Raw genomic sequence first — 20,599 nt, forward strand, 5'->3', positions numbered from 1 at the left:
AGTGCCAGTGTGCAGGTTGAGGTGGTTCTGGAGATGCAGAATTGAATAAAACGAGACCAAAGCCTGTGCCCAGGGCTGGTGTCTGCCTGTCGGGAGCCCAGCAAATGGCACCCATTGTCACCTGGGTCATCCCACCTGTACCCCCGGCAGCACTGGTGTTGACAACTCGCTGTGGCAGCTCTGGTGAGTACCAGCCCTCCCCACGGCCAGGCATGTCCCCCAGCATCCTCTTGAGCAGGAGATGGGCCCCACAGCTGCTGCAGAGGGATAAAACTCTCCATGTGGCAGTGTGACCAGCACTGAGCTGAACTGCCCGTGCCACCACAGCAGCCCAGTCTGAGCCCTGTGCCTCTCTGCCAAGGCTGTGCCCCCTGGGGACATTCCAGCTGTGCCATGTAATGGGGGCTCTGTGGGGACACACACGTACCCATGGTGGGGTACAAGGGGTGTGGGTCCGGAGTGGGACACCACACATCCTACTCAGCAGCTTCACTGGGATCTTGCTGCAGGAGAGAAAGGAGGAATGATATCTCAGTGCCGGAAAGGCCAACCTCCCTTGGGAGAGCGTGGGAGATGGGATCACACGGGAACAGGCTCCAGCACAGCCTGACGTGCAAGAGGCCACGAAGGCAGCTGTGGGGCGAAGACCCAGGGACAACTACACTCCCCCAGGGGCAAAAGCCACCCCACACCCGCCTTGCCTGGCTCCTTGCTCCACTCTGCACAGACACCCAGGGGTCAGGGGCTGCTCCACTTCTTCAGCTTTGCTGCTCAAAATAGAAAATCTCAAAACATTGGACTTGAACTCAGCTAAAAACAGCCGCTGGCGCCTGGGAGCTGGAGCCAAAGGAACACTGGCCCCCACCAACCCCCACTGGCCCCCACTGGGGTGAGCACAGCTTCGTTGTGGAACCCATGGGGGCCGAGCGGGATGGGGGTCCTGGCTGCAGTGAGGATCCCTGAGCCATTCCCTATGCCTGCCGGCCCCATGTGTGGAGGCTCATGGTGTGAGCTTTGGAGCCAGCAGAGGTTCCCAGTGGAATTGGGCCGGGATGGGGCCCGGCGCTGACCCCCAGAGGCAGCTGGAGCTGAACTGGCACTGCCTGCGGAAGGAGCTGCCCTATCGCTGCCGCCCGGCTTCCCCTCCCGTGGCTGCCTTTTCACAATTAAACAGCACTTTGCTTCTAAAAATATCCAGGAGATGAGGGTGACTGGAGGGGACCTGGCCAGCCTGGCTCTCAGAGGGGCACCAGCCCTGTGGACAGCACCCCGGGGCCTCACAGTGGCCTGGCCATGCACCCTGTATGGGATACCAGGCACTGTCCCTCCTCCTGGGCATGAGCACATGGCTCTGGGATGCCGCAGGGCAGGAGAGGCCAGGGACCAGCTGGAGTGGGGGCACTCAGGGACCTCCCTGCTTGGGCAAGGCCTTGCCTGCACATTAGGGCAACATGCAAGCCACTGAAGGGAGCTTCAGGCTGATGTGCAGAACATCAGCTCTTGAGAGCTGGATGGGGTGTGGAAGCACCTGGCCTACCTCTTACCCTCCAGGTGCTACTTGGGGTGTTGAGGAAGAGCTCCCTCACCAAGTATCTCCTGCTGTATCCTCATTCAGCACATCATCCCCTCCGCAGAGGGTTGAGCAGATAGCTCTGCCTCTCTGCAGCAGATATTTCCATTCAAGCTTGTAAAGTCTGTTTCATCTGCCACAGCATGACAAGCTGTGCTTGTGAGCTGTTGTGACCCCAGTACCACCAGGAAAGCAGCTCCCCTCCAAGTCCTGATTGCTGGTGCCCAACTGCAGCACCTGTGCCTGGAATTCCATCCTGCGTTTTCAGGCTGTTTCTTCAATTTCCAAAGATTATTTTGAATTACTCCCCAGACAAGCTTGGGTTCAGAGCCCTCTTGAGCCGTGTCCCTTCCACAGACATAAAAAGCAGAGTGCCAGTTCCACTGCCTGGGCTGCTGCTTGCACTTTTGGGGACATCAGGATGCCCTGGACGCTGGTGTTGCTCTGGCAGTGCCCTTTGGCCCATGACTCCTGTTGGTGGCGGTGCTGCAAAACATCATCTGGGAGGAAACAGAAAATAGCAACCCAAGGGTTAATCGTGGAAAGGGATGGAAACAAAGTCATTCCTTTTGAAGTTCAAAATAAGCATGTGCCACTTTGAGAGGAAAGCAGCTCTAAAAGAGGAAAGCTCACAGCATGAGCTCATCCCTCCAGGCAGAGTGACAGGGAGATCACCTCCAAGGTGTGGCAGGACAAAGCATCCTCCTCCTCCTCCTCCTCATAATCACTGCAGGTTTATAACCAGAAGATGTGATGGCTGATTTTCAGTGGATACTGAAAGAGACCACAGGCAGTACCAGCTGCATGGACAATGAGTGCTTGGTGTAATTTGTGTTATTATCTACCTTGCTATAGCCTGAGGACAGAATCCCTTTGCTCCTGCTCGGGCATCAGAGCCTGGGGGCCCGGGCTGCCATTGACAGAGATCATGGAGGGACCTGCCCATCACTGTGTTCTCCTCTACGCCCTCACCACCTCCAACCTCGCAGCTACAGCAGCTACGGCAGCCCTGCTGCCACCAGCTGCTGGGAGGGCAGGAAGGAGACATCACCCGTGGGCTGGAGCAAGAGACAGGGGCTGTGGGAAGGCAGAGGTGACGTCCTCACTTGGAAGCCAGAAGGAGTACAAAGCAGGGCAGACACCACTCGGTTAAGAGGATTAACGAGGCGTTTTACACCCAGGAGAGGCAGAGAGGTGGGCAGGTCACCTGCAAGGCTGATAGATCATGGAGGGCTGCTCGAGTACGAGCCAGCTCTGCAGGGAAACCAAGGGCTTGCTTGCAGGGGATCAGGGGGGAAGAGGTTTCCACACCGCAGCTTCTCTTCAGACGGGGTCACGCTGCTGCTCATTAAAACACCAGTAAAAAAAAAATTGCTTTTGGAGCAAACCACGGGTGGGAAGAAGCCGATGGGAGCTCAATCACCAGAACGGGCTCGCTCCCAGCAAATAGAGGCTTCACTGGGGGTGACGAAAACCCAAACCTCCACGGCAGCAGTGACCAGGGAGACCGGGCGCAACACCGCAGCTCAGGTCACCCACCCCCTGACACCGGGGTTAACCAACACCGGACACACGCTCGGACTTTATTGAAGCAAATCGCCCGTCTACGAAGAGCGGGGAGGCTCCCCTAAACACGTAACTGGTTCTGTGAGGAGGGCACAGGACATCGCAGAGACTCTTGTGAGCACCAGCAACAGGTCGCTCCCTTGCGGCGGACGGGGGGCACTAGGACCTGGGAGAGCCCCAGCGCTCGTCATATAGAGACTCTCGGCCCCGCCCCACCGAACACCCTATCACGACCCACTCTGCAGTTGAATGGCAGCTCATTCACCAATCAGATGCAGCAAGAGGCGGGTCTCTCCTCTTGGCCGGTGCCATTGCCGCTCGCCCAATGCGCTCCCGGCTCTCCCTGAGTGACACCTCGTTCTCCAATCAGTGCCCGTCTCCGCTTCCCGGCAGCGTTCCGCCAATGGCCGCGCGCTCCCCTGGCCCCGCCCCGCCCTCCTGTACCCCTCGGGGCCAACTGGAGGGCGGCGCGGGAGGAGCGTGGCCAGGGATTGGTGGGCCTTGCGCGAGGGGCGGGGCCGGCGGCGGCGGGCTGGGGGCGGCGGGCGCGGGCCGAGCGCGGGCAGCGGGGCCGGACCCTGGGCCGGAGCCGCCGCCGGGCCCATGGAGCTGGAGAACATCGTCGCCAACACCGTCCTGCTCAAGGCCCGCGAAGGTGAGCGCCGGCGATGTCGGGGGCCGGCGTGGCGGCAGGCCCGGGCTGTGGCCGTGCGGTGCCGCCCCCTCCGGGGATCGGCCCTGGCGGTCCCTCCCGGGACATCGCGGCTTTGGAGGGGAGCGGGGAAGTGCGGCGCGGGCTGGTAACGGAGGTAACGGTCGCCACTGGGCATTCGGCTCCCTCTGTCCGCCGCGGGGGTTGCCCGGCGCCCGGTGCTGAGCCCCTTCCGGGGGTGCTGAGCCACCTCCAGGGGTGCTGAGCTCCCTCCCAGGGGTGCTGAGCCTCCATATAGGGGTGCTGAGCTCCTTCTGGGGTGTTGATCTCCCTCCCAGGGGTGCTGAGCCCCTTTTGGGGTGTTGATCTCCCTCCCAGGGGTGCTGAGCTCCTTCTGGGGTGCTGAGCTCCTTCTGGGGTGCTGAGCTCCCTCCCAGGGTTGCTGAGCTCCTTCTGGGGGTACTGAGGCACCTCCAGAGGTGCTGAGCTCCCTCCCAGGGGTGCTGAACCTCCATCTGGGGGTGCTGAACTCCCTCTCGGGGGTGCTGAACTCCCTCTCGGGGGTGCTGAGCCCCTCCCAGGGGTGCTGAGCCCCTCCCAGGGGTGCTGAGCCCCCATCTGGGGGTACTGAGCTCCCTCTCGGGCTGCCCTGCTGCCTCTCCGTGTTCAAACCTCCCCATCTGCACCCTCGCCATGCCCCTTCCAGGGGCTGCTCCTGCCCCTCTGGCACAGGGGGAGAGGCGGCTTTGAGTGTTGGAGGAGGAAAAAGAAAAAAAAATGTTGATTTCAGGCTTATAAAAGTGCTGCTTCCCACACACAGGCCGGTCCCGAAACTGCGGTGGGGAGCCCCACCCATCCACCACCCTCACACCGGGCCTGGCCCTGGGTCTGCTGGGCTCCCAGAGCTCTCCCACGGCTCCAGGGGTCACGGCTGGATCCCAGAGCTCCAGCAGCAGGGCTGTCCTGAAGGCACAGGGGAGCTGCGTGGAGGAGCCTCAGGAGGGGATGGGAAGTGTCACACAGGACCCTGGTCCTGTGCAGAGAAGATCTGCCTCAGCCAGGCCTCGAGGAGTTCATTAGATCACGGTGGTGGGGAAGTGCAGTCGCCCCCTGGCCAGACTGAGCCATCCTGGAGCCTGGGAGACCCGCTGAAATCCAGTTAGAGGGCTTTGGAGATTAGATTTGGTGGGAGCAAAGAGCAGCGAAATTAAATTTGCATGGGCAGGAGCATTTCTGAGCTGCTTGAAAACCGGGCTCAGTGTAAGTACTTGTTGCACAGTGATCGTGATGTTCAGGTTTATGGTGGCAAGGTTTGGTTCAAAACCAAACAGCAGCATTTGTGACCTCCACGCACAAGGCCCAGCTCCACACGGAGTGACCTGGAGACTGGCTCCTATTTTACCCTTGAAGAACAGAGTTTGGGCACTGATGCAGCGTGAGATGCCCAATGGTTGCTGTGGTCCCTCTTGGTGCCCCTCTGGTGCCTCTCCCTCAGCAGCAGTGGGCAGTTTGCAGGCAGAAACAACCCCTCGTCACGCTCTGCCCAGCAGTTCCTGGGCTGTGAGAGCTGTAGGTGGCCATGCTGCCTGTCCATGGCCCTCCCACCTGTGGCTGGGTGGCCGTGGTGGCCACTGGGGGCTCTGACAGCCTCCGTAACAGGACACAGACACTTTGCTGGCCAGATCTGACAGCACTGGGTCCTCTGCTCCATCCCAGCCTTTTTGGAGCCTCCTAGTCTGGTGTGGGAGTGCAAGGCTGAGTTGTGACATGCTGGGGGGCTGTTGACAGCCATCTTCAGTTGCTGCCACAGCATGACCATGCCTTACGTTTGGTTTGGCCCAGGGAAGGTTAAAGATCCTTCCCCCTTGTTGCCCTTGCCCTCTACCAGAGGGACAACAGACCAGCTCTCATCCATAACCAAGCCCTGGAGCTCCCTCGTGGTGAGCTCTGGGTGGAGGCAGCCCTTGCCCCATCCCCAGAACGGGGGTGCTGGGAGGTTGGGGTGCAGGAGCCCAGTTCCCTGCTGGGCTGTTGGCCGGGAGGGCGGGGGAGAACTGCGCGTGAAGGGCGCTGGAGCCTCCTTTCAAAGCAAACAACTCAAGGAAATGCAACCTCCGGGTGCTGTGGGGCTCTGCTCTGCCTTTCCTTGAGCTCTCTTGGGGTGAGAGTGGCCTGTCCTCCCCTGCCCTCGTTCCTCTGTCCCCATCCGCTCCATTGTCGCAGGCTGGGGCTGACGAGAAGGTGTCTGTGCCGCTGGTTTCTTCCAGCCCTGCTTACCCTTGAGTCACTTCCTTCCTGAGTTTGTACAATCATGCAGCCCAGCTGCTGGTGCGGGGCAGATGCAGCGCACGGTGTGCCAGGGGCCTGGACCTGGGGCTGGCCCCACTCCAGGCTGGCCAGGATGGCCCCATCCCACCTGCCTGTCCATCCAGGGCCTCCTGCGGCACAGGGAGCTGGATGCCAGGGGACTGTGTCTAGGGTTTGGGGCTGAATTGCTTCTGCAGTGGAGGAAAGTGTTATGAAAGTGTTTCTCAAGAGCTGATAAATTATGTTCAACCCCCTCCACAATTTCAGAAAGCCCGGCCTTCGGCCCAACTCTTGTTGCCCGACCACTTTGGCAGGGTGGTTTAATGTTTTTCCAAAGGGAAGTGGGAAATTGAGTGTGTGTTGGCACTGGGACAAGGGGGAAAGCAATCCCTGGAGCTTGGCTGATCCCAGCAATCAGTATTTCAGTATTTAATGGTTGCTCTGATGTAAATTTTTTGGTTTATCTAGAAACTTTCCCACCCCATCCTACAGCACTGGGTATTTACTCCAGCAACTGAAGCTGGAATAATACCTGGTTCTTGGATCTGGATTTTCTGAGGCTGGCTTATCTCTGGAGAAAGGTGGGAGTGTCCCCACTTCACAGGTGGGAAACTGAAGTGATGAGCCCCAGGCAATCCAGCGAGTTGTCTGGAGCCAGGATTAGAGCAGGAATTCCTGTCTCCCAGCTTCATGTCCTCCCTCTAAGAGCCCCTCCCTGGAGTAAGCAATCAGTCTGGAATGAGTAGGTGGCATGAACATCGTTACTGCAGCAGGAAGAGCTTCACACCAAGCAAGGCATGGCCTGGAGAGGTGATCAGTTATGCAAAGGTGCTGAGGATAGGCCTGGGAGCCAAGAACTCCAGTGCAGGCACAGAGTAACCTGTGGCTGTGGACACTCCTGCCCCTGCTGTGGTTCTCCCATCATGAAAGGTCTTCATGTTGTTGATCAGAGGTTGGTCTGCCCATTTCCTCTGGAATTTTTGGCTCCAACACTCTTGTCCCACTAGGATACGGTGGTACCACTTTGGTCTTATTTTCCTTGCCCAGCCAGAGGAAGGCTCCTTTCCTGGCATGGTGAGGCTGCAGTGGGACACTCTTGCTTCCTAAGTCACGGTGTGATTTTGCGTGTCCCCCAGGCGGTGGAGGAAACCGGAAAGGCAAGAGCAAGAAATGGCGCCAGATGCTGCAGTTCCCCCACATCAGCCTCTGCGAGGATCTCCGGCAAACCCTCGGTGAGACACCGGCACCGGTGGGCGAGTGGATGTGTGGGTGTTGTGCACCCCTGATTGAGACCCAGGAATGTGAGGGACCTGTAACAGGGCAAATCCCAGCCAGGATTGCTTGGAGCTCAGAGCGTAGGGAAGAAATGACAGGTAGGTAAGTCACAGCTGTGTGGTGCTTGCTGGATAGTGCCTGATGATGTACCCACACACGCCCGAGACTGTGATGAGCTTCACTAGAGATACATCACCTCTGTGCAAACAGACTGCTTGGTGCTGCAGAGTTTTGGAGTGTCCCCCTGGGATGCCTTTGCATAAATAACAAAGGTCCTGCTGCCATCCTCTGTTCTTCCTGACTGGATTCAGCTCTGCTCCATAGACCTCAGCTTCTAACACTGGTGTAGCAGCTCTTCTTAGGGAAAACTGGGTTCTTGCTGTGGGTGAGAACTGTAGAACTGGGCAGGGCTTGGCCTATCATTTTCATACTGCACTTTGAACTCTTCATGGTTTTAATGTTGTTTGTGCAGCAGGCTTGGTCCTGAGATCCTGTGAAATTGTTTTGGGGCACGGAGGGTGGGAATGCTCTGCTTCCTGGGAAGAGGAGAGCTTGTTTAAGTTTTTAGTCCAGATTCAGCTGCCAGCTGGAGAGTGGCACAGCGCTGGCCCTGTTTCTGAACGAGTGTCACTGAACTGAGTGGGTTTGGATTCCCAATTCTGCCCTGCCCAGGTTTTCCAGGTCCTGGTAGCCCCAAGGAGAAGGATGCCTCCGTTTGGGGGCACATGGGACTGTAGTACTTGGAGTCACTCAACCTTCCTCATCCACACTGTAACCTCAAGCTCACAGCAGCCCAGTGCAGGCTGTGCACCACCTCCCTCTGCCACACCCCACAGGACCAGACTCACAGCCGGCTGTAGCTGTATGGAGACTCCAACCTTGGATTTGCTGCTGGCTGCCTCTCTGGAGCAAGGTCTGAGAGCTGAATGTGGCTCTCCTTACACCTCCCATCTTGACCATCCAAACCCCACCTGCCTCTTTGACTTGTGTGCACTCAGCAGAGCTTTCCCTGAGCTTTTGTCCATCGTCTGCCTGCAGCCACCCTTTCCGTGCCTGTCATGACGTGCTTTCCAGCACTGAACTTTACTTGTTTGCCAGCAGTGAGTGCTGGTGGTCTCTGTCTCTGATGTCCTGCTGTCTGTGACAGTGACCTTGTGAAGATTTGGGAAGCGAGTCCTTCCTGGCCCCTGGCTGTCACCACCCGTGTCTCAGTTCCCCTTAGAGAGGCACGTGAGAAGTGCTCTGATCCAGGTGGCAGCTGTTTTGCTTGGTTTTCCCATGGGAGAGATGACCCTGTTCCTCATGCTTAGGCACTTTTTGGCTAGGATGTCTTTCTTTTCACCTCACGCCCTGCTAGAAAGGCATTTCTTTCCTATTCCAGAGTCTTGGCAGGACTGTGGGCATGGTGGGCTGGTTGCCCGCTACAGAGTTAAGTTTTTTGTGCCCTGACCACGAGGAGTAACCTCTTGTGAGCCTGGGCAGCAACCAGGGCAGCCGAAAGCTTCTGATCTTGCCGACAGCACACTCTGGTCCTCCCCAGCTGAAGGGAACTCCTTCCCCTGCAGACACAAGGAAACCAGCTGGTGCGGCGGAGCTGGCGAGGCGACCTCCTCCCCCACCACAGCCCGCCCGGCTCTGCGTTGCCCTGCACCCTCAGGAAGCTGCAGCTTCCTCGGGAGAAACTGCTGCACGGGGAGAGGAAGGCTGGGGGTACCCAGCACTGGGATCCTCTGGATGGCTGCACATCTGCACCGCAGGCAGCCCACAGCCATCAGTGGCAGTGGCTGTCACAGAAATGTGTTCTGGCCCACGATCAGACAACGTCTTGTGAGTGGAAGGGGAGGAAGAAAGCAGAGAACTGGAAATGCTCTGGATAGTCAAAAGGGTTTGTACCTGGTCTGCCAGACTTCAGAGAGAGGTGGGAGGAATCCTCAAGCTCTGGAGGGCAGTAGGAGTTGATGTACAAACAAGCGGCTGTCCCATGGAGTGGGGATGTCTGATTGCTGTGTGCTCATCAACAGGACATCTGTGGGGATGGTGCCTTCCATTTTGATGCTGCTGCTTCCATCAGGGCCTTTGGGAATATCAGTGCTTTGTAAGAGTCATCAGAGCAACTCCTGTCCTGGAAGATCTGCCTTGAAATAACCTTGGTTTGTTTCTTGTGTTCCAAGGACAGTTGTGTATCTGGAGTAGTCAGTTGATCTCTATGGAGACAGGAGAAAAGAGCCTCCAGGCAAGCAGGACATACAAAAGTCCCTTGCTAGAAACAAGAGGGGCAGGTTGAACAGAACAACAGGTCAATCCTCTTCCAGGGAAGAGGGTCTTCCATAGGGGAATGTAAAACCTCAGTAACGTCCCTTGTCCCACTTGGTACATTTCACTCTCCTAGGAGTCTCAGGGTGGTGGGACCTGTCAGATCACAATTCCCCCACCACTACCTGGCTGGGGTGATGGGCTGGGACTGCTTCTTTGAGATTTGGCAGTGAGTGGTCTCCTCCACATTTGCAGAGCGGGACTACCACAGCCTGTGTGAGAAGCAGCCCATTGGGAAAATGCTCTTCCGGCAGTTCTGCGAGACACGTCCGGAACTGTCCCGCTGCGTCAAGTTCCTGGATGCTGTGGTAAGAGCAAAACTCTTCACTGGGGGAGGCAGGGATGTTCTTGGCACCCTGGGCATGAGCTGGTTGGCCCTGGATGCTCCAGCAGTTGCCAGGTACTTCTGGGCACATAGGGTTTTCCTGGAGGAAAAACCTGTGTGTTGCTGTTTCTCCAAGAGAGGGCTGGGCCTTTGCTTAGGGAGCTGTTTGATGGAGACCTGTTTTTTGAGGAAAGCATGGGAAGCCTTAGGCAGAGGGTGTTGTGGCTCCACAGCTGTTGCTCAGTAGCAAGGTTGTGTTCCTGGCTGGACCTGCTGCTCACACTATTTGCTTTGTGCAGGCGGGGTACGAAGTGGCTCCGGATGAGAAGCGGAAGGAGTGCGGGCAGGACCTGATTGAAAAGTACTTGAAGCCAAACGTGAGTAAGAGGGTTGTGTTTGCTGCCTGCAAGGGTAGAGCAGTTGGAGAGGCAACAGCTATCATTGCCCATGTCCTGGCACAGCCAACATGCTGAGCCACCCCACCACTTCCCAAGCCACCACACTGCTTTGCCCACTGCCCCTAAAGCAGATGGGCGCCTGTGTGCTGTTCCTATGGGCTTCTTCCTGGCAGGACCCTTGGGCTCTCCTCCCTATATCTAACTCCACCCCTTTGTCTCCAGAGTGAGGACCATGTGCCTGAAGTTCCCTCGCAGCTGGTGGGTGCCTGTTGTGAGAGGCTGGAGCAGGAACCTTCCAAGGAGCTCTTCAAGGAATGCACTAAGTAAGTTGGAGGGCTGGGCCTGCCTGCAGGTCACAGATGGCACAGGGTTGATGCTGCAGCTGTCTCACCTTGTCCTTCATGGTCCCTTCCTCCGGGAGAGGGAGGCCTGGTGCTAAGGCTGGAGCCTGGGGAGTTTTGGGCAAGCAATTTGCAGCACAGCAACAGGAAAGCGAGCGCAAGGAACTTGTGCTTCGAGAGCCACAAGCTGCTGCAGAAACCCATCATTCCTCTCAGCCTGCCATGGGTCTGAGTTGCCATTTGGGAAGACCCTGTTTCAGCATGAGGCAATGCTGTTGCCAGTGTTGTGCCAGGATCTCATAGGCTCCCGTCCAGCAGAGCTGATGGCTGCAGTCCTGTACCAGCTGTCCTCTCCTGCTGGCCGCAGATGTGGCTGTTGTGGTTGAGTTAGACTGGGTGCTGCTGCAGGGGACTAAGGTCACCTCTGTTCCCATGGCAGAAGCACTGGCTGAGGTCCTGGCTCTGGTTGCAAAGCGGAAGCTGTTGGGTAAATCGGGCTTACAGCCTCCACCCCTCCCTGCACAGGAGCTGAGCATGTTGCCTAACTGAGTGCAGGGCTGTGGCAACACCTTTGCTGCAGCCTTCTGGGGAGCGTTAGCTCCGTGTGTGGTAACCAGTGTCATGTCTGAATGCAGAGCCTCCGGGCTGGGCCCTGCCTGCACTTGGCAAACTCTGAAAGGGGAGAGCCCATCTGCTTCTCCTTGATGCATGTCTCCAAGTCTAGACACTGTGTCTAAGGCTCCTCACTCCGCTGCGCAGCCCTGGCACGGCTCTCCGAGGCAGTTAGCTCTCTCCAGCAGGATCCCCTGTGGCCTTTTGTGCTGGATATTCATCTGACAGTGAACAGCTCAGTGCCTGGTGCTGAATGTTGCTACCAGCTGATTACAGCCTATGTGTGCAATTGCCCTGTGAGCAGAGGGGCAATTGCAGAACCCCATTGTCCCCCTTTGTCCCGCAGCCCTGGCTGGTGTCAGAAGGCCACAATTAGCAGTGCCAGCCCAGTCCCAGGGTGCTGTGTTTGTTACAGTGGTACCTCCAACGCGCCTTCCTTTTGCGTCAGGCTGAGCATGGAGGGGGGGCTTTCTGGGCCAGGGCTATGTGGGTGAATTTAGCACCAGGCTGGGTGAGGGGATGCCAAAGTAAACAGGCTTTTGGGGCTGTTCACCTCCTCTTTCCTTGGGCTGCTGGCTTTTTCCATGGCTGTGATCAGTTCTCAGGAACCATGCTGGCTCTGCTCTCTCCTAGGCTTATCCACGACTACCTGAGCGTGGCTCCCTTTGCCGACTACCTCGACAGCTTGTACTTCAACCGCTTCCTACAGTGGAAATGGCTGGAACGGTAACACTCCCTGCTTTGGGAAACTTGCACCCTCCTCACATAGGCTGCCTTAGGGGTCCCTTGGGCTCCTTCCCATGCTGGACCCTGGCAGGAGCCAAGGGCCTGGCCTTTGCTGTCCTTCAGGGACATGTACCGTGAGCAGCCCCAGCCTTGCTTGCCTCACAGGGAAGCAAGGTCTGCTTGAGCAGGGGTTTGGGGTTTGGGGTGAGCCACAGTCTCTCAGACCAGAGTGTGGGGGCAATTTGGGCTTCAGCCCCTGCTCTCTCCCAGCTCCCATCTCACTCTGGTTTCCTTTCCCTCACAGGCAGCCAGTGACCAAAAACACTTTCCGCCAGTACCGTGTGCTGGGTAAGGGCGGTTTTGGCGAGGTGAGTGACCACCATTTCCTTTCCATTCAGGGTACCAGGCAGCCACTTTGCCTGCTGTCAGAGGCAGACCTGGCTTGGCCATCAGGGTGCCATAGGCTGCTCCAGCACCTGCCTGGGTGGGCTGTGGGGGCTCTGTGCTGGGTACTGTTGTGTTCTGGACATTGTGTGACCTGTCAGTTCCCCTCCAAGAGGGGAGGAGCTCACCTCTCACCACGTGTTGGAGGTGTAGGAGGTGTTGTGCAGGATAGGTAGCACGAGCCCTGTGGTGCCTGCTGCTGCCTGAACAGGGTCAGGTCTGCTCCCCATGTCTTGACAGGGGGAACCGCACTCCTGAAAACTGTCACTGTCAGGCCTCCTCCTGTTTCTGGAGTGGCCTTCTGTCTTCCCAGACACCAGGTGTTAGAGGCATCAGAGCTCTGTGCTGCTTTTGTGTGACATCTGGAGCTGTCACTGCTCCCTGTGTCCTCACTTTGAATGGGCTTCTCACTAACCTCAGAGTGAGGGGCAGGGATAGGAACATCTTTGCCTTCCTGTGCCTCTTCTTGAGAGCAGAACCTAGACCCCAACCCTGGAAATGGTAACAGGAGGGTACTGAGTCTTGTCCCTCCTCCAGGTTTGTGCCTGCCAAGTGCGTGCCACAGGGAAGATGTATGCCTGCAAGAAACTGGAGAAGAAACGGATCAAAAAGAGGAAAGGAGAAGCCATGGCCCTGAATGAAAAACAGATCCTGGAAAAAGTGAACAGTAGGTTTGTAGTAAGTACATAGGAATTGCTCTCCCTTTGCTGCAGTAGTTGATTTTTCCTCCAACCGGCTGGCCTGGCACCTCTGTGCTCCTCACCCGGTGTGGAGAGGCAGGAGCAGGCCCTGCCTGGTGGCTGCAGGTCTCTCACAAGACTACAGTCTGGCAGGACCTCCTACTGCCTCCACAACGTGCTATAAATGCTCCCAAAGTCAGCCCCAAACACCTATCTGGCGTGACAGGTGCCTTTGTGACCTCTGAGGCACAAGAAAACAGTGCTGTTTCTCCAGAGAGTGGGGTGGGCAGAAACTCAGCCCTGAGCTGTGTGGTAGAGAGCTCTACCTGGATGCACTGAGGTGTGAACAGCCTGAACCTCCCTTTGCAGAGGGTTCATCAGACACTGCCCTGGCGTTGCTGTTCAGTGCTGCCTGCCCCTGGAGGGGAGCAGCTCTGACTCAGGGAGATAGTGTCCTCCCTGTCTGAGGGACACCAGGGGTGTGCTGGGACTGCTGGGCACTGCCATGTCCTCCCTGGGTTTGCACAGTTCCTCCTCTGCTGGCAAAGGCCCAGTCCTGAGCCTGTGAGTGGCTGCTTGGGTGGCAAAGTACCCATGGGAGTGTGGGCACCTCCTTCCTCCAGCTGTGTCTTCTAACAGCCTTTCTGCCCTGAATTGCAGGTGAGCTTAGCCTATGCATATGAAACTAAAGATGCTCTCTGCCTAGTGCTGACCCTCATGAATGGAGGGGACCTCAAGTTCCATATCTACCACATGGGAGAGGCTGGCTTCGAGGAGCCCCGGGCAGCTTTCTATGCTGCTGAGATCTGCTGTGGCCTCGAGGACTTGCACCAGGAGAGGATAGTGTACAGGTGTGTATTCTCTGGTCCCTGCTGGGAGAGCTTGTAGGGGCTGTAGAAGCAAGAGGGTTTCCTGCTGCTCTTACCAGCCCAGCTGGATCTGTCTGCTCAAGAATATAAGCTCAGGCTTGAAAGCAGCACAGAGCTGAGTGAGAGGAATTGGGAACAGAAAGCTGATCTCGTGGGAGAAGGGGAGAGCTTAGCTTGGTTTCCCTGTGCTGGTAAATGATCGCCAAGAACAGGATGTGATCATGCTGTGAATGCCTCAGGGCAGGCACTGAACTCCCCGAGCAGTATTGACACTAGAACAAAGGAGGGTAGGCTGCCCCAGTGGCTCAAGAGCTGGGCAGGAGGGAGAACAAGCTGATGGACTGTATTGACTGTACTCACTGGGTTGTGTGATGCAGTGTTAGGATAGCATGGCTAAACACTGGCCAGAGAGCCCCTTCTGGTCCTACCCTGTGCCTTGCCCTGGGGCAGGATAAGCAGAGAAGCCTCTGCTCCTTCTCTCTTGCATAGGTTGCCCTGTAGTGAGTTCTGCACCTGCAAAGAGGGAATCATCCTCTGGCTCACTGCTACCTTGCAGAGCAAGGTTGTCATGAACATAACATGAAGGTTGTCATGTGTCACCTCTGCCCAGAAGGGGAGAACTTGCAGGGCCAGCTCTGGGGCAGAAGGTGAGGGGAGGGTTATCTTTGTGCCCGAGGCAGGGGCATTGGATCCCACTGCTGCTTATCTGGGACTTGCTGAAATGTGGCTGTTGCTTATGTCCTTTGCTTTGACAACAGGCTTCTTGCTAATCGAGTCCCTTCCCTCCTAGGGACCTGAAGCCAGAGAACATATTACTGGATGACCATGGTGAGTGCAGGGTCAAGAGAAGCCCTGGGCCTGAGTTCTTTCTTCCTCTGCTTGAACCAGGGTTACCCTGTGTTCTTGGCAGCTTCAAACATTGCTCCCTGACCTTGTCCTGTTAACTTGCCCCTTCCTCTGTGCAGGTCACATCCGTATCTCAGACCTGGGACTAGCTGTGCATGTGCCAGAGGGCCAAACAATCAAGGGCCGGGTGGGGACAGTTGGTTACATGGGTAAGTGACCCTGGTTTAATCCAAAAGTGGCCTCTGACTGCACACAGTCCCTCCCTGCCCTCACACATCCCTGACCCTGCTCCCATATAGCTCCGGAGGTGGTGAAGAACGAGCGCTACACGTTCAGCCCAGACTGGTGGGCTCTGGGCTGCCTGGTGTACGAGATGATCGAGGGACAGTCCCCCTTCCAGCAGCGCAAGAAGAAGATCAAGCGGGAGGAGGTGGAGCGGTTGGTGAAGGAAGTGCAGGAGGAGTACTCGGAGAAGTTCTCGCCCTGCGCCCGCTCCCTCTGCACCATGGTACGAGTGTGTGCATCCCAGTCCTCCTTGTACACAGCAGAACATCCTGGCTGCTCCCTGCAGCAGTGGCAGCCAGGTTCCCTTGTCTCTGATAAGGCAGCACAGGAGGGTCCAGAATGCCTTAATTCCTTGCTCTCCCAGCTGCCTGAGAGGCCTGTGCTGTCCCCCTAGAGACTTACTGCAGGAACCCAGGGCTGCTCCTGCATGGAATGCTCTGCACCCAGGACTCTGGTTTACTTTGTGTTGCAGCTCCTGTGCAAAGACCCTCTGGAGCGCCTGGGGTGCCGAGGAGCTGGGGCCAAGGAAGTGAAAGAACACCCTCTCTTCAAGCACCTCAACTTCAGGAGGCTGGAAGCAGGCATGCTGGACCCTCCCTTCAAGCCAGATGTAAGTGCCTGTCTCTATCCCGACCTTTTCAGTCACTGGTTCTGTCAAGGGAAGTGGGAGCACTGGTATGGCTCACCTGAGCAGATGAGGCCCATCCTTTCCCTCTTGTTTCTGGAACCTGGCAAAAGGGGGTCCAGCATGCTCAGGGCTGCAGGGGGAAGGGGCTTGGGCTTGGCCACGAGCCACAGTTATTGGAGGTGGTGATGTCAAGGTGAAGCCTGGCATTAGAGCAATCTTTGTGCTGTTTAGCCCCAGGCCATCTACTGCAAGGATGTTCTGGACATCGAGCAATTCTCCACAGTGAAAGGAGTGGAGCTGGAGCCCACAGACAATGACTTCTACCAGAAGTTTGCCACAGGAAGTGTACCCATTCCTTGGCAGAATGAGGTAGGTCTTTGCTCCTGCTTGTGCCCACCACAGCCAAGTGCAGGGTCCTGCAAGGTCTGTGCTGTCCCTGCTGCTCTCACACTGTCGGGCCTTTGGTGATGGGCTCCATGTAGCAGTTGCCGCAGCTTTCTTTGCCCTCTTCCAGATGATTGAGACGGAGTGTTTTAAGGAGCTGAACGTCTTTAGCACAGATGGCACAGTGCCCCCAGACCTGGACTGGAAAGGGCAGCCTTCTCCACAGCCCAAAAAAGGGTTACTCCAGCGCTTGTTCAGCAGACAGGTAAGAGTTTGCCCAGTGTTTCCTTCCTCAACCAGTCCCTGAGCAGCACTGAGCCTGCTCCTGCATGTGCCAACCAGGTCTGGCAAGAGAGGGCAGCAGGCAAAGTCTCCCCTAGTTTTGGGTGGCTGGACCTCAGGGCTCTCAGGGGCACTCATGCAAGGCTGCAGGGAGCCAACCCTCACCTGGCTGGCACTCCCCATGCTGGGGGAGTCAAAGGGGCTGGGAAAGAGTGTCCTGGCTAAATGTGCTGGAGTCACACAGGCAGAAGGATGTTGAAGGCATTAAAATAGTAAGCCATCTCTCTTCCTGCATGAATAATAACATCCCTGAACAAGGCATTGCTCTTGGAATGGGCTCCCCAGAGCACTTCTGCCAGATCTTGAGCCAGGCAGAGAGCAGTTCTTTCAAGGGATGAGGAGAACAGAAATGTCTTGCAGCTGCTGTGGGCTTGCTTATCTGCCTGTCTCCTCTTCCTGGAACAGTGTTTGCCTTCTTTCCCAGCCTGGCAAAGCCTCTCAACAGCTGTGTGCAGCTGTGGGACTCCAGCATGGTTGGCTCTGGACCCACTCAGCCACCCGTTGCTGACTCCTGATGCCAAGCTCTGAGTTGTGCTTCACGGTTCAATGGGCTGCCCTAGCCAGAGCCAGCTCTGGAGATACCCGGCCTTTCCCAAGGCAGGAGGACGTGCCAGAGGATGGGCAGCTGCCTGTAGCAGGAGTTGAGCTGTGATTTCCCACGTGTTTTCTCTTTCCAGAGGTGAGCAGTCACTCCTGGCTGCTCTGCTCAGGGAAATACCTGGTGGCCCGTGGACATGGCAAGATCTGGGAGAGAGGAGTGTTGTCCTTCAGTGTCCCCTTCCCCTGGCAGAGCACATTCTGCTTGTTGTTCTAACTGCCCCCTGAGCCACTAATCCCGCTTCCCTGCTCTTGCTGCCTTTGTGGGGAAGGCCTTGCCCTCAGCTTGAGCCAAAGCTGCCCCTGCACTGCAGCTGCTGGGAGCTTTGCTCCAAGGGGGCTGTGGGAAGTTTCCTTCACTCCTCTGTGGATGTCTGGGACACACAGAAAGGTTGAGAAACTGTGAAGGGTTTGGCATTGCCCCATGCTCAGACTCCCATTTCAGCAAAAAGGGCTTCAGCTGCTTCCACAGCTGGCTGAGCCCTGAGCGGGGCTGAGCGCCTGTGCTGGCACTGAGCTGTCTCCGTGGGTGGCTGCAGTCCCCAGAGTCCAGCTTCCTCCCAGCTTCTGAGCTAGCCAGTTGTCTGCTCACCAGTCTGTCTGCCAGGGGCTGAACCCCCAGATGCAGCTGGACTGTTCCTCTGCAGTCTGTGGGATCTCCTCCAGTCTTTGTCTCCATGTAGCTCTCCCACACACAGGTTATGGGGGGCCTGGCCCGTCCCTGCCACAGGGCAGCTGTAGGCTGGGTTGTGTGACTGTGCTCACCCTCTGCTTGCTGTGCTCCTCTCTCCCTCCCTCCCTCCTCCCTCTCCTTGCCCTTTTGACTTCAGGACTGTTGTGGAAACTGCTGCGACAACGAGGAAGAACCCACTCGGCTGTAGAGCACAGCTTGTTCTCCAGCCCCTGGGACCCCCTTGCCTCTCCGAGTGCCCAGCCTGAAGGACATGACTACAGTGGCCCCACAAGGTGGATTTGTTTACAGCTTTACACGTCTGTATTTGAAGACTGTGAGGATGACTCCAAAAGTGGCAGCAGCACATGGCTCAGGCTGAGATGCCTCTGTCCATGGGCAAGCCCTGAGACAAACCCGGACACTTCCAAATGTGCTGCTTGGGATGGTGCTGCTGCCGCTGCCCTCCTGGGCCCAGGGTGGGAGGGAGGGATCATGCCAGTGTGGGCCAAGGCCAGGCTGGAGCAGCTCTGCTGACACATTCCACGGTGCCAAAGTGGCACCGCAGGTTTGATGTATATTTATATATGTCGGTCTGTACATATCACATGTCAGTTTTTAATCTATAGGTGGGGTCCTGCACTGCCCCCACCCTGTCACAGGCACAAATGTCCTCCTATGGGGGGAGTGACAGTCCCAGCTTTGTTCCAGGGAGTCCTGGGCAGAGGCCTTCTGTGCCTTGAGGTGTCTAAAGCATCTTCCCTGGACCTTTCTGGCCGTGCTGAGGCATCCCTGGCTCCAGCGGAGTCCATTGCTCAGCCCCAAGGCACAGGAAAGCACTGTGCCAAAGCGTCTCCCGTTGTGTCCTGGCAGCAGAGTGTCACTGCCTCGTACTCGCTTCCCTGTCTTGCTGGATCCTGCTGCCTACTGCCTCATTTCATACATGCTGCTGGCAAGCTGATCCTAAGCCCCTTTCCAGCCCCTCTCCTGGCACAGCAGGACGCAGCCACTCCTGCAGTACCTGCTGCTGCCGGGTCCAAAGGGTTGGTCTGATCCCTGGCATGCTGCAGGATGGTCCCAGCATGGTTCCACCAGCTCTGGACCTGTGCGTGCCAGGGGTGCTGCCGTCTCAAGGCCCTGCTCGGTGTCAGAGGAGCAGACACATAAGGGACCCTGCTCTCGGGAAGCAAAGCTGTGGTAAAGGGAATGTCCCTTCCTTGGTTCATGTGGAGCTGTGACCCAAGAGTAAGTGGGCTGGGACCAGCTTACTGTGTGTCCCCAGGGGTCCTGGAGAGCCAGCACAGCTCCTGCACCCATGGGCAGGGTAGAGTGGAGAGGTTGGAGCCTTCCCTGGGGAGCAGCACGGGGCTCAGCCCACCTCCACTCTGCTTGTCCTGTCCGTTCTTGTACACACTTGTCCTAGCTGTGTCCTGAGCAATAACTCGTCCCTTCTCTGTGTGTGTGTGTGTGCACACGCGTGTGTGCGTGTGCTGCTGCCTCTGCTCTTTCTGAGCCAGGCCCCCCAGGGGGGCTGAGCACCTACTTGGACCTGTGGTATCATTTGCTTGCCTTGCACTAAAGTTGGAGAGTATTTAAATTTTTAACCTTTTGTTAAGTGTAAAGCTTTGCCGTACGTTGTGTTGCTCTCGTGTCACCGGGGGTCCTGCTCTAGGCCATATGGCATTGGTGGTTGTAAGGAGGGGAGCAGAGCCCCCTATTTCTGGGCTACCATGGGCCCTGCTGGTGCTCGTGCCCTGCAGGGAAGCAGGGGTTGCCCTGCAGGGCAAGGGCTCATGCTGGTTGAGCCCTGGGTGCCACAGGTGGCCATCAGTGGCTTCTGCTGCATGGTTTGGGTCAGTGTGGGGGCATGACAGGTGTGAGGCCTTGTACTGTTGGGATATTCATGTCTGGTGTGGTCCCCTCTGGGGAGCTCAGCACAGCCCCTCCTGCGCTGTCACAGGTGTGCTCTGGGGCTGGGACAGAGTCCTGCTGCCCTCTGGTCACTGTGCATCGCTGCTTCAGGAGGCCACCATGAATGGGGACCTTGTACCAGCACACGGTGCTTGTCCTGGTTTTCACGGGGATAGAGTTAATTTAGCCCAAGGAACAGTCCCTCGAAGGGGGGACACTGTGGGGTGATGTGGGTGAGGGTCACAACAGTCACCAGGGGGGAGCAGAAAAAAGGGGGCAGCCTGGACGGGGTGTGCAAGGTGGGTTTGGGGTCCGGGGCTGGCAGCAGCGGCGACAGCTTTGTGCGCAGCGCGGGGGGGCCACACGCAGCTGCACTGGGATGAGAATAGCAAGTGCGGCTGGTAGCTAGGGAACAGTTGCTATGGGAGCGGGCCGAGGAGGAGTTCTCACACTCAAAAGGGGCATCTTGGGGTAAAATCCAGGAATTTTCTGCAGCCATGGAAGGAAGGAAGACAGGCAGGGGGATGGGGAGTGCCTGGAGATTGCTGTTCCCACCACACCGGTCGGGATGCTTGTGCCACCCTCCTGGCACTGCCTGGGCCATGACACCCTGGCACCAAGGCCCAAGGGTCACCAGCATGTTCGTGTTCCTGTCACAAGTCAGGGTGGCTCTGGGGCAGGGCTGGGGGGTGAGAAGAGCCAGGGCCAGCCCTAAGCAGGTCAGGGAATGGGCTCTGCCTGTCCCCAGCTCCCCCTGCCCCATGGTGCCTCAGCATTTGGGGGATGTTTCACCCCCATCCCTGTCCTTGCTGGGGGGTAGCAGCATGCAGCTGTGGGGATGCTGGTGTATGGCCACAG

General features: G+C 57.3%; 1 protein-coding gene across 2 annotated transcripts; it reads left to right on the forward strand.

Annotated features, from left to right (window-relative positions):
- Positions 1 to 3,671: 3,671 nt before the first annotated feature.
- On the forward strand, positions 3,672 to 19,452 carry GRK6 (G protein-coupled receptor kinase 6). Of its 2 annotated transcripts, none has more exons than XM_032702886.1 (16): positions 3,672 to 3,791; positions 7,232 to 7,327; positions 9,879 to 9,991; positions 10,308 to 10,385; positions 10,629 to 10,729; positions 11,993 to 12,085; positions 12,390 to 12,453; positions 13,067 to 13,207; positions 13,870 to 14,060; positions 14,869 to 14,906; positions 15,044 to 15,133; positions 15,224 to 15,432; positions 15,682 to 15,819; positions 16,069 to 16,206; positions 16,352 to 16,486; positions 17,241 to 19,452. In XM_032702886.1, the coding sequence occupies exons 1-16, from the start codon at positions 3,740 to 3,742 to the stop codon at positions 17,244 to 17,246; spliced, it is 1,683 nt and encodes a 560-aa protein (XP_032558777.1). In that variant the 5' UTR covers positions 3,672 to 3,739; the 3' UTR covers positions 17,247 to 19,452. The 2 variants fall into 2 exon arrangements, with proteins under 2 accessions (XP_032558777.1, XP_032558776.1); XM_032702885.1 differs by having other exon boundaries at positions 17,991 to 19,452.
- Positions 19,453 to 20,599: the final 1,147 nt, after the last annotated feature.

Source organism: Chiroxiphia lanceolata, chromosome 15, assembly GCF_009829145.1.
Source record: "Chiroxiphia lanceolata isolate bChiLan1 chromosome 15, bChiLan1.pri, whole genome shotgun sequence".
NCBI lineage: Eukaryota > Metazoa > Chordata > Aves > Passeriformes > Pipridae > Chiroxiphia > Chiroxiphia lanceolata.

What these genes read in the sequence shown, in the direction of transcription:
- GRK6 (XM_032702885.1), top strand. Translation starts at nt 3,740, where the DNA reads ATGGAGCTGGAGAACATCGTCGCCAACACCGTCCTGCTCAAGGCCCGC. An exon ending in CCCGCTCCCTCTGCACCATG is followed by an intron (nt 15,433 to 15,681) that starts GTACGAGTGTGT and finishes TTTGTGTTGCAG; the next exon opens with CTCCTGTGCAAAGACCCTCT. An exon ending in ACCCTCCCTTCAAGCCAGAT is followed by an intron (nt 15,820 to 16,068) that starts GTAAGTGCCTGT and finishes TGTGCTGTTTAG; the next exon opens with CCCCAGGCCATCTACTGCAA.